At 38.0% G+C, this 19,998-nt stretch overlaps 1 protein-coding gene across 1 annotated transcript in view; it reads right to left on the minus strand.

The window, feature by feature from the left end:
• MAN1A1 (mannosidase alpha class 1A member 1) overlaps positions 1-19,998 on the minus strand; it is a gene marked incomplete at both ends in the record, with an annotated part of 167,912 nt that overhangs the window by 104,253 nt on the left and 43,661 nt on the right. The window contains 3 exons of the mRNA XM_079716595.1: positions 4,599-4,679; positions 16,099-16,214; positions 18,765-18,861. Coding sequence (XP_079572721.1) covers positions 4,599-4,679; positions 16,099-16,214; positions 18,765-18,861 — 294 coding nt within the window. The remainder of the gene's footprint in view (positions 1-4,598; positions 4,680-16,098; positions 16,215-18,764; positions 18,862-19,998) is intronic.

Consider the following 19,998-nt stretch of genomic DNA (forward strand, 5'->3'; position numbering starts at 1 on the left):
TCAACATGAGACAATTTAACTCATTAACCACGGAAACAATTACAAATTTAAGCAAAATTACTGTAATCTAATATCATTTTGCTAAGTTAAACCTTTTAAAATGAAAATATAACCTATTCAGTTTATCATATTCCTTTATTTTATAAAGTTTCAATAATGAATGCTAAACAGTAAATTAATATCTAAAGTATATATAAGGATCATCACTAAACAAACTCTACAAAATTGAGGTCCAGCACCCCAAATGTCTGAATCCTATTATGAGAAAAAAATAGATCTTTCTACCACTACACTCACATTCTCAATCTTATTTCTCTCCTCCCCACTCCACAATCCTACCCACTTCCTTTATGTTTTCCCCCTTGATATTTTTAAAATTAGAGGTATTAGCTACTTCTCTTTTTCAGTAAGTCCTTCAGCAATCTTTTGTAGTGGGGTGTCTGGAGCAGTGGATTTCTTTTGGTTAATTTGGGAAAACATTCTTTTGCTGCCTTCAGAATGAAGGCTACCTTGGCACAGTAAACTGATCTAATGTAAAAATCTATTACATGTGTTTCCCCAGTCTTGGGTCAGATGCCCTTGTTGCCTTTATTCAATGAAAGCTCATTCTTCAATTTTTTTAGCTTTGATGAGTTGACTTTTTCTAGTTCACATACTTAAAACACATTACTTGAATGTTTCCTTTGAGGATTAAATACCTTGTCAGTTCTAAATGTTCTCTCTCAATTTACAGAATAAAGTAGTTTTTCAAATCAGGAAAAGCTTTCCTAAGTAGTATTTTATTAAATTATCAGTTTCCATACAGCTTGTCTATTTCCTCTGACACCCTTATTCATCATAGTGGAATTATGTCTTTTTTTTGACTCCCAAACATCTTTTCTTCCTACCCTTCCAATAGGGCCTTCAATTTCCTATTCAGGAATTATCTATACTTGGTCCTCATGGGATACTGAATTCAAACCCTGTGGAAGACTTTTTATCATATGCTCTCTTTCATTTCCTAAGATCCTTAAGGGACCACATTAAATAAAACTGCCAATTGACCTCTTTCTCCTTGAACTTTGTGTCTTGACAAGGGTAGGAAAAAATTAGTGCATGTTTATTAATTCTAGGGTGGCCCAGAGAGATTGTTGAGCCAAAGAGATCCTCTGTGGCAACTTGAGAGTGCTAGTTCCAATTTCTTCTTCAGCCTTCTCTATGAGTCTGTGGCATCACTATATCCCATTAAGTTTACTTTCTGCTCAATACAGCCACTGATTTCTGTTGTAAAACAAATAATAATATGTGGTATAGTCATACATGCCATTTTCCATATGTATCGTCTTCTCTTGAAATGTCTTGTTTTGCATTTGCCAATTTTCAATATCACTTTTGCTTTGGTTACTCTTATTCTACAGTAATAGTTCCCAAAATTTGTTCTGGGAAACAATGTTTGTAACTCAGTGTTAGCAGATGTTACATTAAAAAAAAAAAAAAAGAGGGAGGTTATAGTTAAGTAAGTATGGAAATACAGAGAAATAAAATTAGTTTCTTTTTCTGTGAACTGTGAATTTCTAAGAAAGAATATAGGATGTAACTTTTTCCAAATTTATTTTTAGTATGTATACAGATACAGATTTATCCTGCCATATCTAAAGAAACTAGTGGTCTGTAGAACATAATTTGGGTAATGATATTCTAGATGCTGCTACTTACTATTTCCAATGAGGACTTTCGTTTCCATTGAGCTTATAATAGAGCAATGCTATCTCTTTTATTTATTTTTATTACTGATCATTTAGTATTTGGTATTCATCTTATTTTTATCCCATCCATTTGTAATTCTCATGGTTATCTGCATTTCTTATATAGGCTCTGGAAATCTTGTGGCTCGGCTTTTTTTAAAAAAATAATACTACACAATATTTTAACTGAGCTGGGGTATTTCAAGTTTTTGAATATGTCCCTGTAATAAAAGTATATGTCAACAGGTATTTCATGTTCCTATTGTTCTTTTCGTAGGTTTAGAGGTCCATTGACATTCTCGATTATTGTTCAGTGTTTCTAATTGTAATTTTCCTGAAGCAGGTAACACAAGTCAGTGGTATTTCCTCTTCTGTTTTTGTAACATAAATTTAAGAATCTTGAACTTACATCAATGTGGGCCTATATACTTCTGATGGTGATTTATACGATGTTCTCAGAATACTCCTGAGCCTCAGCGATGAAATGAGAATGTTAAATTATGGTGATTTAGTAGTCCCTCTATGAGATAATTTAAGAAGATGAATTTTCCTAGACTATCTTAGTAATACCTTGATCTATAAAAGAGTGTGTAGCATAGAACTTTATCAACAATCTAAAACCAACTAATCCATAATGTGGCCATGTTGATGTTCATTCTATTAAACGAATGCCCAATTTTTCATTTTGATAGGGAGACAAATAGATCAAGCTCAGACTTAGGGTAAAATAATTTTCCTTGATCACATTCCTGACAGCTAATTCTCCTGAGTGCATTGGTCAAATGAAAGGCAACCATCAGTGATGAGGTAATAATTGGGAGGAAGAAACAGGAGATGATGGTAAAACAGTCTTATACTAATCGCTTCTCCTTGGCAATCCCACTTTAGAGGATAAATATATTTATTGGCTGATTATAGCTACATTATTCAAAATATAGGAATACTGGAAGCAACCCAACTGTCTAACGTTTAGGGAATAGTTAGCAAAAACTATGCTGAGAAGATGAATCTTTAAGAACTAAAATTAAAAATGTATTCCATAGAAACAAAGAAAAGTATTGATATATAAGAAAGGAAATACCTAAGGTAACTTTTATCATAAAATTAAAATACAGAAAATATAGATATAATTAACACAATGAATGTTTTGCACAGGGATAAGGACAAAGCATATATACTAAAAGAATAATTATTTTCAATGGAGGTGTTCTTTGTAGTCCTTTGCTTACTAAAGTTAGCTAAGTATAGAATTTAAAAATATCCTTACAATGTCTAGGCAGATGATTTTATCTGTAGGCAAGCTATATCTGTATTATATTTATATCAGTATATAAACATATATGTCTCTAGTAAGCATACACACATATAGAAACAAACATAGGTATATAAACTTAAGACACTGTTATGAGTAAAAAAGTATCCTAATCTACATGATGCATATTTAGAAGAAATACATAATTGTTTCTCTTTGCATGCTCCATTACCCTATCTGAGCCCAGGTACAATGAAGAAGTCCTTATTTCCTCCAAATTGTCTCACCCCACAGAAATGATGAAGGAAGTTAAAACCAAGGTCATCCTAAGTATGTCATGCCAAAAACAATGAGAATACACAGGCACTGGATACTCAAAGACATATATTCTAAAAGCAGAAACTTCTTTAGTAAAAAACAGTAATTAATTTTAATTTTGAGTTTTTAAAATTATGGATTCCCAGGCTTAGCGTTTAGAACATCCTACACCAAAATGAACAAATGAATTTATTTGCGACTGGAAAAAGGGAAGAAGAGGGATAATGAAGAACAGGGGTTATCACAAACAGGACAGATATCGGGGAATATAGAAGCCACCTATATACTTTGAAAATCTCTATGGTAGCATAAAATCTAAAAAGAAGGAGAATGTTAAGATTGTACAGGCTGTTTTGTTATGACTAGGAAAGCATCTGAGAGACGAGAAACAAAGTAAAGCAGTCTTTCTCATTAAGCATATATTGCTCTGCTTAAATTTGTTTGAAGGAGCACAGAAATACATGAACTAGTACCACTAGGTAAGATCCCCTCTTCCCCCCAGCCAGATTGCTGAGGCTAACACAAATCTGACTGATATGCAATTGAAATACGTGACAGTTTTTCGATGTCAGCTTTTAACACTGTTGAAATTAAAGGTGAAGTCCATTCTAATGACTCTTAGTGGAATCTTAAGGTTGTTATTCATAAAGCTGTCCAAAACCTTTCAGGAAAATAGCATCTGTGCTCTTCATGAGCATGATACAAAAATCCTTTCTTAATCTATCAATAAAAGGCAGCTAAATTAAAAATTCCTTCTTTGTTCTGAGCAGCGATAATTAATTAAGCCCCAACCTAGGAGGAGTTGCAAAGCACTTTATGTAGGGTTATTGGCCTACAGGACTTCTAACTGGGAAGCTGAGTATCTCACTCACCCCCTCAATTTCTTAAATACTCTGATTTTTATATCTCACTTGCCAAGCTTTATTTCAAAAAAGTTTTTATTAAGTTAATATTATACTAACATTAAAATAATTTTTAAAGAAAGAAATCCACAAACCTGCCACTATACTAAACTCTTTACTTTGTCCATAGGCATATATAATTTGTAGTTTTAATCACACCATACATAACATAATGGAGCCATACTTTTTTAAAGGCATTGCCTAACATTTCCTGACAACATGCTCTGTCAGACTTTCCCAGTGTGCTTATTTAATTAGTACATATTATAAGAAATTCAGTATATGCTAGAGGCCCATCAAAACATGAAAATTTAATGGATACCACAAAAAGCATACTTTACTTGGAGAATATCATTTTAAGACACTTCATAATTCCCATTTATATGCCACTTTTCATCTTACCTCTTCTCCAGACAGGTAGTAAGCTGAGATTAGTCCACCGACAAAGCGTATATTTACTTCAAAAACAGAAACTTCAGCATTCTGTGGAAACAAAATAAAGGAGGTTCATATATAAATGGCAGTACACAATTGAGAAAAATATCACCGTGATAAAGTGCACGAGATATTTAAATTTTGTTCAATCCTATATGCTTGCCCAGAGAAATTTATACACAAGAGGGAAAAGCCCTGCCTTCTAACAGTGTCAAAACACATGTAAATAGAAAAAAATTTTTGACTCTTAAAATAACAATTATAAAAATATTTATAAAATGAAGTTATTTCCTCCCTCTATTCAACACTAGATACAATACTCAATATTCTTTTTTTTTTTTTTTCGGTAGGCGGGCCTCTCACTGTTGTGGCCTCTCCCATTGCGGAGCACAGGCTCCGGACGCGCAGGCTCAGCGACCATGGCTCACGGGCCTAGCCGCTCCGCGGCATGTGGGATCTTCCCGGACCGGGGCAAGAACCCGTGTCCCCTGCATCCGCAGGTGGACTCTCAACCACTGCGCCACCAGGGTAGCCCTACAATACTCAATATTCTTTGTGCAGATGCGAGAGGCCCCGGACATTCTATTTTTCCATTGTGTTCTTTTATTTTATTCATGTGCCTGTTTTTCTTCCCGAAAGACCATTCAGACTCTTTATACTTTTGCTGGTAGTTCAACATTATTCTAGAATTCTTCCCACATCATTTTAAAGTAGCACAGCTAGAATGTAAATAGGATTTGAAGTTGGAGTGACTTGGGTTCTAGTGCTGGTTCCCAAATTTTCTGTCTGTGGTCTGGGATGATCACATTTCTCTGAGAAGAAATTTCATCTTTGCATAAAGGAGATTATAATAATATATGTTGTACCTTGTTAAAACAGCTCTTATATACATCAATAATAGCTTGCTTTTATTATTATTTACAAAGCTCTATATCCTGTGCTAATCTCTACATGGACTATGTCATTTAGTCCTAAATCAACCGTGCGAAATAATTACTATTCTTACATACATTTTACAAACGGAGAAACTGAGATTTATAGTGGTTACTATGACTGTCTTAAGGTCAGACAACTAATAAGTGGTTGAGGGCTTCCCTGGTGGCGCAGTGGTTGAGAGTCTACCTGCCGATGCAGGGGACATGGGTTCGTGCCCCGGTCCGGGAAGATTCCACATGCCGCGGAGCGGCTAGGCCCATGAGCCATGGCCGCTGAGCCTGTGCATCCGGAGCCTGTTGCTCCGCAACGGGAGAGGCCACAACAGTGAGAGGTCCGCGTACCACAAAAAAAAAAAAAAAAAAAAAAAAAAGAAAGTGGTTGAAACAGGATTTAAACTTGACTACTCTGATTCCTGGTCTAGATCTCTGTTATCCTGACTCCTATATCACCTCACATGATAATGCATCAAGTATCCTTATTAATGGTCATATAACTGTGGCATATAATTAGTAATTATTGCCAATACTTTTATTATTTTACAATATTTTGACTACTACGTGGATCTGTCCTACATTCTATTGCTAGATAATTTAGCACAGCTAACCTACAATAGATGGTAGGTACACTTTGTTACCGAACCAAACTTGGGTCCGCTTGCCCACACACACTAAAGCCAATCCACTGACACCATGTTGTGTGTGGTAAAGGAGAGTACAACGTTTACTGCAGGGCACTAAGCAACAAGAATGAGCAGCGCATGCTCAAAAGACCGGAACTCTCGATGGCTTTCAGGGGAGGGGTTTTAAAGGCAGTGTGAGGGAGGGGCTGCAGGGTGTGTGATCAGCTCCTGCACCATTCTCGGAGTGGTTGGCATCAAGGTGAAATTTCAAGCGTCATCAACCTTCTGGTTTCAAATGGTCTAGGGTCTATGTGCTTGTGGTCAGCAGTTTTCATCTGGTGTGGGCCTGCTTCCTGTAAAAACAACATAGGAATGTGTGCCAGGCCTTTATGTATATCTTTCAGGGGACTGGGAGCTCGGTGATTCTGCAATGTGGCGGATTTATAGTCTAACTTGTTACCAGTTTCCTGGGCCAACAGCTATTCTTTGTTTCTACATCTTCATATTTCCTGATCATTAACTCTTCAGCCAGCCTTTTGAGACTCAGGGGAGGCCTAGAAGACTAAAGAAAACCCTTTTGCTTCAGAGGATAGGGACACAGGGGCTTGTGTATGGTTTCAGCTTCAAGCTTTTGTTAGCTTCTTTTCACGTTCGTTAGGCCTACCCAGTAATTGTTCACTTTTGCCTGGTATCAAACAATTTGCTGAAATCACAGGGGCTAACAGCAAACTAATATATGGAGTCACATATCCAGCAGATGAGCTTAGTCACAATCACCTGAGATATTATTTCCTTTAACAAGCATTTATTAAGCAACTACTATGTGTCAGGCACTGTCCTAGGTTCTAGGGACATGGCAATGAAGACTCATAAGGTCCTCAAATTCATGGAGTCTACATTTTAGTGGGCAAAAACAATTCCAGAAGAAAAAAAAGAGGTATATTTTCTTTAATTTCCACATGCTCTCTCTAAAAAGGTATAAGCATCTAACAAATTAAAGCTAAGTAATTGCTTAAGTTAAAAAATTTTTTCAAAAATTTCTTGCAAAAGGAAGGTCATGAATATTACTTGGGAGAGACACATACTAGGTCAGAGTTAAGCAAAAGCATCATAATATAAGACTCTGGTGAGTTCATTCAATTGTATTTCATAATTTGTAATATGCACCTAAAACAGTTTGATTAAAGTACTTTACATGGGAATAATTTATCTGTGATGTATATTACTCTGAATATTACATAAATATTGGTAAAAGCTTTAATCCTCCACAAAATTACTGATAAGGAAAGAGGAAGCGAATCGTTAATTTGTTTTGGCTCACACAACTATACTTCTTACGTCTAAAGGTAACAATGTCTAATAATAAAATCTAATAAATAAAACCCTCAAATCCGGGCTTCCCTGGTGGCGCAGTGGTTGAGAGTCCGCCTGCCGATGCAGGGGACACGGGTTCGTGCCCCGGTCCGGGAAGATCCCACATGCCGCGGAGCGGCTAGGCCCGTGAGCCATGGCCGCTGAGCCTGCGCGTCCGGAGCCTGTGCTCCGGAACGGGAGAGGCCACAACAGTGAGAGGCCCGCATACCGAAAAAAAAAAAAAAAAAAAAAAAAAAAACCCTCAAATCCTATCATTCTCAATTTGTACTTGTTTTTCAGTTTTTAAACCTAAGAACAGTCCTCCACATTTCTGCCTACTGAAGTCTGTTAAGATGATTTTATATTCTTATTCTAGCTTTGGCTTCATTTGATATACATTCTCTTTTCCTCCTATGAAAATTTTGGATAATCAGAACTTTTATATAAACATCTGATGAAAACTATTGCATTGTAGAAGACTGAGCCACGTCAAACACCATCATAAATACATCTTCAGCAAGCCATCAGTCACCTACTGGGTACAACCAGTTATTGATCCAGCAATGTATTCTAGAACCTAAATTCTATTTATCTTCTGCCGTCTGTAAGATATTGAGAGACGTTTTTGCAAAGTGCCACGCTCAAGGTCAGTGCTCTGTCTTTTGAATTTCTCGGATCTAACAGCCAAGAAGCAAATCTGGCTTGTTAGTGAATCCATACAGGTTCTCAGTTACTTGTGTCCTTGTCTTTAAAGATCTCGCTCAGGAAGTCACATCACCATTAGTTGTATTCAATAGTCATCATATCTACCTTCTTTTGAAAACCAAAATTACATTTGAATTCCCAGCATATAATTTTTTCTACTTTTTTTTTCTTTTATTTCTTTTTTTTCTTTTTTTTTTTGTGGTACGCGGGCCTCTCACCGTTGTGGCCTCTCCCATTGCGGAGCACAGGCTCCGGATGCGCAGGCTCAGCGGCCATGGCTCACGGGCCCAGCCGCTCCACAGCATGTGGGATCTTCCCGGACCGGGGCACGAACCCATGTCCCCTGCATCGGCAGGCGGACTCTCAACCACTGCGCCACCAGGGAAGCCCCTACTTTTTTTTTTTTCAAAGTTAAATCTAAATTATTTAGAAACCTTAATTTGAGAGCGCTTAACATTTTGGGTTATATTATGTTTTAGGTCAGAAGACTGAAATTTATACACTTTAGGTCACTCTTTACATACAGATCCTTTGATGAAAAACACTAAGAAGATAAAAACATAAATTGGCTGGCTAGACTGCGGGCAGCAGACTATCAATACACTACCTTAGAGTCAGAAAGACCTGGGACTGAAGGTTGGTTCAGGAGCCCACTGAGTGCAAGATCCCAGGCAAGTCACATATTCTCTCTGAGCCTTGGTTTTCTCATTTGTAAAAAGGGACAGTGCATTTCTTACAAGGCGCTACAAGTCCATGAATGTAAAGCACCATGCACAATGCCTGCCACAGGTAAAGTACTCAATAAAATAAGTGCCATTACCACTGCACAAAAGCTCAGCTTAAGTAAACCAATAAGGCCTAGCTTCCTCAGGGCTTCCTGGAAAATCAGAAACTCCAGAATCATAATCTTCTAAATACTAGAATGCAAACGGATATACCTTCTCTGACTCTCATGGGAGTCATGTTTCAAATCCTCTTTTGAAATACAGTATCCTGACCAAGCTTCCTTTTGGGCTTGATACAATTTATACGATATCTGGGTTTTCAAAAGTGAACTTCTACAATCTGAGGGTTTGAGGCCAATTTTATAAACTTCTGACTCTGATTTCCATTAAAATAAACTTATTAAATCTAAATGAAGTTATGCATCCTATTAATATTCATGCAGCACTTTTTAAGATGTTCTAAAACTTTTCCAGTGACTTACCCTAACGACAGGAGAGGGGTTAGGGCAGGCAGAGAACAGTATGTAAAGGAGCGAAGCCCCAAACAGCCTGCAACACTAAAATCTTTTGGATTTATCTTAACAATGTAGATTTTGTAGTCTCCTTCAATCTGTGTTTGTTTTAAATGAGATTAAATCCCTTAAATCTTTAAGTAAGGTCACATCCCAGGAATATGCCCCATGTAGTCCATGGCTTCTAGTACATAGCTGTATGTGAGCACCAGTTTGAGAAGCAGATCCAGTCTTTGTTTAAACTGCATGCACCTGCTAGTTAATTTCACAATTGATGAGCAAGTGGAAGGTGGATATTTTGGGCTTAAGGCCTACCCACAAAACCATGTGGACTGGAGAAACTGCGCTTTCACTTTGAGTTTCCTCTACCAACAGCCTTTGAATCAAAGAACACACTTAACCAGAATCATACATACATTTAATAAAATATATGGTATAATTAAGTTTACATCGAAAATCAAGAGGTGAAATCATGGAAAAACTAGGCTTCACTACTTATCTCTCATATTGCCTTAGGTGTCTTAGACTGATAATTTCCACCTTAAGTTTATCCCTTTCCTTAGTATTGCTGTCCTCTGGCTTACTATACGTATATGTAAAATTATGAGATAAAGTGATAAAGCTTGCTAAAATGGAAAAAAGTTTAATTCAGTAAACCATTTTGTATGGCTCCCTCCCCCCATCCTTCACGTTATCCTCCATCTCTCTACTGCGAAAGGTGTCCTTCAAATAAACAGATCAGGAGCTCACAGGCATGAAGAATCTAACCATATCCAGACAAGAGGGAAAGTGAACACTTCAAAATCCCTGTTTCAATCTGAGTGCCTAAAAGATCAGCCTCTTACAAGATGGTATTTTAAATAACTCAGAAATTTATTAGGTTGTATTTTTTATAAGCAACTTATTTACCAAAATTATCTATAAAATGATAGATTTTAGTAGATTTTAGTAAATGAAATAATGGGCTTGACCATTTTAATAACAAATTTAGGTTGGAGAACAGATTCAGCCACAGTTTTGGACTGCAGAACTACAGAGGCGCATTCCTTGAAGAATAGACATATTGTTTCTTTGCACCTTCAGGCCTTATGATAATTATTTAGAATCAAACCTGCATCAAGTTTAAGGAATTCTCCTTAATTCTTAACTTATGATTCCATACAGTGGGCAGGTCTGATTGATTGCATTAAATTGAAAAAGACTTCTTGGAAAAGAACTTTCATTTTCAGAAATATCTTAATCCTCTTCTCAGTGTTTGGTCCCAATTATCAGAGTTGTTTTTTTTAAAGAGTATTTCTCTGAGCCCTAAGATCAAAGAATACTTCTTTGCTAGCTATTCCTCCAAACTTCCTGTCAGCTTTCTACTCAATGAACTAAACTATAAGCGAGGAACAAGCAAGCATTCCTAACAACTGTCCAACTACAAACCAATGCAATAACTGTTTAATAACAATTGCTCCGCTACTAACATATAGTAACTATGCTTTACCTTACTGAGAACCAGTGGAAACATGAGACTTTACAAACCCATTGCTTAAAGACAGGTCATTGCCTATAAGCCTTGCCTACGTTTAGGCTTAGCATACACATTCATTTATAAATGGTACTTTAAAGTATGTGTTGTATTAACATTCTGAGGATTAAAACTCCTTTTAACAGATTAAATAGCAACATTAAACTTTATAGCTTAGTATAACATATGTCTGAGCAGTTTTTAACTTCATATTTAAGTAACGTGATAAATCTCTTTAGATGAACAAAGTGCAAATTCTTTGGGCCATAAAGATAGGCAAAATCAACATCTTCTGTCAGTAGATTGGTTTTACCATGAAGGTCCAGAAGGACCCTCAAGTAGCAGTCCAATCTATATATCACTAATTATGGTCAGAGGGAACAGATCAGTATCCTTATAGCCAAAACCCAAATAATCACCCTTGGCAGACACTGATTAGCATTCGGATAGAAAACATTAAATAACTCCATTCGACAGGATAATTAACTCAAGTTATTTGCACCATTAGGATGTAATGCTGCTCTAAAACAGAGCTTTTACAAGAGCAATACTAAGGCAAATGTCACCTTTCATGCTCCATGGCATGGAGCTCTGGACCTACGCCAAGAACTCACTCAGGCATTCCAGAAGATCCAAAGTTGCTTTTTGAGGTCAATTTACAACCTTCGGATAGAGAACCCTACAGCTTATTTTCCTGAAAAATAGGATGGCATTCTGGTTGGATAAGAGAACAATCTGAATCTTTAAACTAAAAAATAAAGTCACTGTTGCCACCAATACCTCTGTTATTTTTCAGAAAAAAAAATGGTGTAATTGGTGACATAATCACTTGAATCTGTGGGTAGAACGAGTGAATATAAGACAAATTCTCTAATGGGACATAATAAAGCCAATTGTAAGTTGAAGCACTTTAAAATGATTAGGAGATGGGACTTCCCCGGTTGCACAGTGGTTAAGAATCTGCCTGCCTATGCAGGGGACACAGGTTTGATCCCTGGTCCAGGAAGATCCCACATGCCATGGAGCAACTAAGGCTATGTGCCACAGCTACTGAGCCTGTGCTCTAGAGCCTGAGAGCTACAACTACTGAGCCCGTGTGCCACAACTGCTGAAGCCCACGCACCTAGAGCCTGTGCTCCAAGACAAGAGAAGCCACCACAATGAGAAGCATGCGCACCGCAACTAAGAGCCACAACTACTGAGCCCGCTTGCCGCAACTAGAGAAAGCCCGCGAGCAGCAATGAAGACCCAACGTGGCCAAAAAAAAAAAAAAAAAAAAAAAGATTAGGAGAGTAAATCAAGATAGCTGTCCTGAATTTGTTTGTTATTAATTTTGATATGGGAAGTATTATCATTTGGATATTATTGATAAACTTTTATATTTTTCAAGGAAAATATGGCAATACCCAAAGAAAGAACTGCAACAAATGTTTCAAGACCTTTCAAATTAGGAATAGTAAAATAAACAGAAATTCGAGACCTGTGACTATGGCTTTTTTTTTTTTTTTTTTTTGCGGTACGCGGGCCTCTCACTGTTGTGGCCTCTCCCGTTGCGGAGCACAGGCTCCGGACGCTCAGGCTCAGCGGCCATGGCTCACAGTCCCAGCTGCTCCACAGCATGTGGGATCTTCCCGGATCGGGGCACGAACCCGTGTCCCCTGCATCGGCAGGTGGACTCTCAACCACTGCGCCACCAGGGAAGCCCGACCATGGCTTTTAAAAGTGTATTTTTAAAGTATATTTTGAAGGGTATAGCCCAAGACTATCAATAACAGTCTTAAAATGATATTTTACATAAAAATCTTTCAACTCATTGAATAAATTATTAAAATACAAAAATACAATTTTAAAGAAACAAAGCTCAGTATCTTAGCCATCACTCAACCTATAGTCTAATCCCTTTATCTTACAAGTAAGGAAGCTAAAGAATTTGCTCTTCTTCTCTTCTAAATACTCTGGGCTTCTCTGGTGGTGCAGTGCCACAACTACTGAAGCCCGTGCACCTAGAGCCCGTGCTCTGCAACAAGAGAAGCCACCTCAATGAGAAGCCCGTGCACCGCAACTAAGAGTAGCCCCGCTCACCCCAACTAGAGAAAGCCCACACGCAGCAATGAAGACCCAATGCAGCCAAAAATAAAAAAATAAATTTATAAAAATAAATAAATAAATACTCTGATATCCTCTATTAGATTCCCTCTGCTTCCTAATAGGTCCCCACGGTCCATGGAATACATTCATGTCACCCGGTCATGGTGTGAGGCCAGCCAACTGCCTTCTGTTACCTTGTCTATTACCTTGAGAGGCGTTTTTGCTTAGTCCTTTTAAATAAATGATTCCAGAGTTTCTCAGACTACCACTGGGCATGAAAGCAAAGAACTGCTGCAGTATTTGGGGGAGGTTTGGGGAAGTAATGCTATATGTGCCAGACAAGGGACCTGGACACTATTCGGGTCTCGTGTCACTAAAGTCTACTTTCCTGTCTTCCATCATTAGACTCTTGAAGAATCTATTTCTCATTCCCCTACCTTTCTGGAGGTGAGGGACGGTGGAGGAAACACATTCTCCATTCTCTCCTCCATATATAAGCTGAAGACAAGATCATTATTATTTACTGGTAGGTAGCTGAATTTACTCAAAAATAACAAGGCAGGAAAAAAGTATTATTAAGAAACAATAAACTCTCAGAAGGAAATCTAATTTTTTGTTCATTGCCTTAATTTTTCACACTCAGTTCTATTGGTAATATCCGAGCTACCAGACGTCATATTCAACCAAAGAGCTGTAGAACCTTACAAAATCCCTCGCTCCTTGGGCCTGTTTCCTCATATTTAAAATAAAAAGACTGAACACATCAATCTCCAAGGTCCCTTTGTATTGGAATACTGTCTCCTTTATATTCTAAATTCAATTATAAGGCAGATTAAACATAGACTCATCTGCTTGTACTTTAAGTCAGTGATCTCCAAAATGGGGTGCATACGGCAATTAGAGGAGTAGGAACAAAATATTAAAACTTTTAATTTATATATGTTTTTAATCCAAAGAGGCAGGAAAAAGACTCAGCTTTATGCTACCTTTACACTCTGAACTATGTTGGTATTCTCACTTGGTCTGTGGGAGAACAGAAGCTCCACAAAGCAGAGGGGTCAGCAGGAAAACACCCTTTCTTTGTCCATTCTCAACATACTGCATGTTACTTGTGATTGGTTATGGAGATTTACAGATATTATCAAATGCTTACCAGATAGACAAGAGGCTTACAAGAATTTTTGCAAAGTAACCTCAGATTTAAAATAATACCAATAGTGAAATAAGTGAGGCAGAGAAAGACAAATATCACATGATACCATTTATATGTGGAATCTAAAATAATGATACAAATGAACTTATTTATGAAACAGAAATAGACTCACAGACAGAAAACAAACTTATGGTTACCAACGGGGAAAGGGGGAGGGATAAACTGGGAGTTTGGGATTAACAGATACACACGACTGTATATAAAATAGATAAACAACAAGGACCTACTGCATAGCACAGGGAACTATATTTAGTAGTTTGTAATAACCTATAATGGAAATGAATCTGAAATATACACACACACACACACACGTGTATATGTGTGTGTGTGTATGTATAACTGAACTTAAAAAAACACCAATAATGCAAACATAAGTGAATGACTCAAAAACACCAGGGTCAACTTTTCCTGTTCTTAAAACAAGCTCTCTGTCAACCTCATTACAAGGTAAAGCAATGACTGGAATTAGATTAGCTCTGACAAGATGTAGCCCTCCTTAATTATCAAGAAGTAGTATTAGAAGAGTCCACTGTCCTTAATTATGAACCTTTTCCTTGGCGTACAGTGGGTATTGAGGTTTGTTAAAAATGATAGTACATATATGAAATTAAAAAAAAATATTTCATATATAAATTGACAAAAGGTTATACTGGGAATTCCCTGGCAATCCAGTGGTTAGGACTCTGAGTTTCCACTGCAGGGGGCATGGGTTCAATCCCTGGTCAGGGAACTAAGATCCCTCATGCACATGATGTGGCCAAAAGAAAAAAAAAGTTTAAACTGATAAGGGTCTACAATCAACAAAGGTTAAAGGCTTATTTATGGGAAAGTGGATGCAGCTGCTCCTGGATGCATGTGGAGTGTTGAGATGAGCTACTTCATGGTATTACTGACTTGGCAGCCATTTTGTTTTGCCAAACGGCTTGCAGGGGCTTTAAATGGACACTAGCCCCTCATGCAAGAGTGTGCCCTCGATTAATAGCCCCAGAGTCCCAAGCAAATGTCAGTTCCTAATATGACTCCCTCTGTGATCATGTCTCCCCCACCTCCCAGGGCCTTCCCCTTGTGCACCCCCTTAGAAAAGGCCACTGTGGAGCTTACCAATTGGTTTGAATTGACCAATTTGGCCTTAGCTTTGGAACCCCAAAGCACTTCACCCACCCCAGTAACGGCATGTGCCCCAGGTCCTGTCTTTCTGCCTGTCTGTACTCTGCCTTGATCTCCCTGTGTGGCCCCTGCGGGTGAGTCATGGACCTTCTCAGGACCTGTTAAGTAATAAACTTCTCTATTTCAATTTCTTTTGTGGTCTTTCACTGAACTGCAGCTCACCATGACACCCTGGGCTCCATTTAACAAATGTTCATCTAACAAAGTCACAATAACGCACCATGGTTCAGTGCAAAAGCATGAGCACTGGAGTCACACAGACCTGTGTTAGGCTCACAGCCCTGACACACAACTAGCTGTGTGGTCTAGATAAGCCTCTGAGGCTCCGATTTCTAATCTGTAAAGGTGTGAAAATAATACCCATCTCACAGGGTTGTTGTGAGACTTGAACAAGAATACTTGGCACATGTAGGTCTTAATAAATATTAATTTCTTTTTCCTTACTCTTAGTTTGCCAAAAAACAAAGGCATTGGATTTGTGTAGTAAGGGAGGGCAAGTTAAGAATATAGTATGATACTACTTAAAACTGCATTATTTGTTTCTGCTAGGGTACAGTGCAATAATCTGCCCCACAAGAGAATTTATTTATGTTAACTGAGATTTAAGAACTGAATTGGCAGCTTTTTTTAACTTACCATATTAAAATTTAGATTTTCGTCAACCCATGCTTTTGCCTCTTCAAATTCGTCTTTCATTTTCATAATAAAAAGTGTATCTAGGGCATCTACTATTGTTGCTCCTTGGATATTACCTGAAAATATCAGAAAAATATTTACTCAGTAAAACACCTTTGACAGATCCATACATGCACATTGACCACACCTTGGAAAGGAAGTGGGTAATACTGAATTTACTGGTAAACAAGAATACTGAACAGTCTAAACATCTTTCAGTGAAAAAAAACTGAAAAATTGCATCAGAACCAAACTAAAAACTATCACAGGCTATAGATTGGTACACTAATCTTTAAAGTTTCTGAGTTGCAGAAAATAAATCTCTTAGAAATTTCATTTGGGATTGCATTCTCTAGCAAGAAAAAAAAAAAAGACCTGAAACCAAGGAGCAACACAGTTATTAATTTTAACGTAATTACATCAAAGTGCACCTGTGCAAAACTCTTTAAATGTAATTAGATCTAAAATTGTTTAGTGATAGCTCTAAGAAACCATTACTCAAAAATGGAATTCTGCCCCCTCTTTTTGCAGCCCTGACTGATCCTAACCTCTCCTCCCATCCTCCTAGCCAGTCCTGACTCTCGGTTATTTCCTCTGAACTCCCTCAGCAGGAAGACTTTACACTGCTCTTGCACTCACCACTTTCTGTCTTCCATTATAACTACTTATATGCATCTCCTCTTAGTCTGTAAACTTCCTCAGAATAGAGAAGTCATGTCTTATTCACCTCCACATTCCATACTAAGAGACTCAGTATGTTTCTAAGGCTTAATAATAAATTAGGGCTTCCCTGGTGGCGCAGTGGTTGAGAGTCCGCCTGCCGATGCAGGGGACGCGGGTTTGTGCCCCGGTCCGGGAGGGTCCCACGTGCCGCGGAGCGGCTGGGCCCGTGAGCCATGGCCGCTGAGCCTGTGCGTCCGGAGCCTGTGCTCCGCAGCGGGAGAGGCCACAACAGTGAGAGGCCCGCGTACCGCAAAAAAAAAACCAAAAAAAAAAAAAATAATAATAATAATAATAATAAATTAAAAAACCATCACTGTATTAACAGAGAGCCAAGTAATCTCTTCGAGAAAGACTATGGCAAATTTACACAAAACTGACTTCTTAATACTATGAACAACTTATAGAGATAAAAGTAAAAATAGAATTAAAATTTTTTAAAAGTTATAGTAAACAATAAAAAATTAAGACCTTTGAGTCTGCATGAAGTTTCTGAGTTTCTCTCTTCAATTCCTACCTCCCATCACCCATGTTAACTAGTCACCGTGTCCTCAAAAACACTACTCTGGCAACGTCTGAAATTACTTGTACTGCCACGACTCCAGGTGTGGCTCTTTTCATCTCTAAAGTGTGTCACTGTGATCGACCAGCCAGCCCTTTCCCCACTCTTCCAGCTCTTCCTAACTGTTCCTGCAATGCCTTTCTCCCTACCAGAGAGCCTATGGTTCTTCAGAACTTCCTATGAATATCTACTGAACCACCTAGTGCTTTGCTAATTCACTATCTACACATATGTCTTCTGCACTAGGTCATGAACTTGGCAAAGACTTGTATTGTGTTTATTAACACCAGTGCTGGAAAGAGAGCCAAATGCATGGAAGGTCCTAAGTAAATGGAAAAGCATAATGGGGTGATTAGGAGCAGACTCTGACCTTAGCCACATGTGGGTTCAAGTCCCAGCTCAGCCAGTTAGTAGGTGGCTAACACTGGGCAAGCTGTTCTCTCAGCTTCATATTTCTCATCTATAAAATACATATAATAATGAGGTTAAATGAGAAGATGCACAAATGGCACGTGGCACATAGTGTCAGCTGATACTGTTGTTATATGACTTGGTACTATTTAACATCTTTAGTTAAAGTATAGAAGGTCATCTTTTCTATGGTGAATTCAGAAGCATCAGACCAAGGTTCCCTCCTCTTCATCCTGGTACTTATAGACAAAATTGTGGGAACTGAAGAGGAATTGAGTTCAGGGCACTGGGTAGCTCTGTGATCCAAGGAGTCTACCTAACACTTCTGTTACCTAGCTTCTGCACCTCCACGATGGGAATGTTATTAATACCTAGAGTACTAATCACAGAGGGATGCTGTGAGGACCAAAAGCGATAAAATGATGCCAAAGGGGATAAAGGGAAGTTTAAATAACTGACGACTCCATCCTCGCTTTCTCTTCCACTGCACAAACAGGAGAAATTTAGTGCCAAAGTTGAGAGTCACTGAGATACAGTGAAGGTCACCAAGGCTGGCTGCCTTGGCCAGCTTATTGATAAAGACACAGCTTTTACCTGACAGGAAGCAGTTAATGCAGCCAACAAATGCTCCTCTGCTTGGTACCACATGGGAGCTGAAAATCATGATACTGTGCCCAGATCCATTAAATAAGGCTCTCTGGAAGTGTGCCCCAGGCATCAGTATTTTTTCAAGGGACGCAGGTGGTTCTAAAGTGCAGCCAGTGCTCTGTCTGAAGGACACACTACGCACATTCCCTGCAGACAACTCCATCAGGTAGGCAAGTTTCCTAGCAACACAGTCTGGAGGATCACACAAATTTTTTCCATCACCCACAAGTTCAGTCGATTGGAGAGAAGTCACTGTCAGTAAGGAGGCAAAGCACATTCTACTCACCAAACAAACTGCTTGAATGGCCTCCTTTTGATACAGGCTTCAGTTCATTTTTTCCCCAGGCATAACGTTTATAATTATTCCAGGCATGTTTCATCATCTGAGAAAAGAAATGAAAATGGGATTATATTTTGAATTTGAGATGCTTTTGCTTCAAAATAGATCATATATTGAAGACCTAAAGGTTAAAACATTGAAACTCGCTGCTTTATTAAAAGGATGACAATTAAAAGGGTGACAAAGGGTATGAATAAGTGGGAACACACACATAACACACAATTACACATCATCCCTTTACGTTTACAAATGGAGATTTTTTTAATCCATTTAATCCTATTTCATATACATATTTTCAAAAGTCAGTTCTCAGCAACAGAAACTTAGCTTATCATAAAAGGATGAGCCATTCTTACATTTATCTATTTCATCCTCATGATGCATTAAATCTGCAAAGACTGCATACTTAAAATTCACATTTTTGCATAAGGTTCTCTGTACTTAGTATATAGACAAATATCCAAAAGTTATGACTTTAAACACTTTGATGTATCTTGACCAAGTCTATATGGAGAAGTATTCTTAAATATCTATAGGAAATGAAAAAAAGAAACTCTACGGGTATACATAGATTTTGGAAAACTTCAGCTTAATATAATTAATCTTTATTTGCATACATATCTGTGTACACATATATAACTGAAGACTAATTCTATATATTCCCAACCTAGACTCCTTGTACCAGGAATGTTTTTGTTTTTGTTTTTTGCGGTACGTGGGCCTCTCACTGCTGTGGCCTCTCCGTTGCGGAGCACAGGCTCCGGACGCGCAGGCTCAGTGGCCATGTGGGATCTTCCCGGACCGGGGCACGAACCCGTGTCCCATGCATCGGCAGGCGGACTCTCAACCACTGCGCCACCAGGGAAGCCCCAGGAATGTTTTTAAAGTCCCAAACTCTCTGCTATAAATTAGTTGTATACCTTTTTTAATTTTAACAAAATTAATTTATCTACATATAATGAAAACCAATCAATTTCTCCTGACTTATAGACTAAGTTCTGACCTATTGTGCTAGATATTAACTCTAGCAGAAAGTGAATAATTTTCAAGTAGAGAAATTGTTCTCTAAGAGCTTATCAAAGTTATACAAAAATTTGTATAACTATTGTGTAATAGTTGTATTTTTTTTCAATGACTCCAAGAATATACTGTAGATAATTATTTTTGCATACATTTTTTA

Source organism: Hyperoodon ampullatus (assembly GCF_949752795.1).
Source record: "Hyperoodon ampullatus genome assembly, chromosome: 12".
In the NCBI taxonomy this organism is placed as follows: Eukaryota; Metazoa; Chordata; class Mammalia; order Artiodactyla; family Ziphiidae; genus Hyperoodon; species Hyperoodon ampullatus.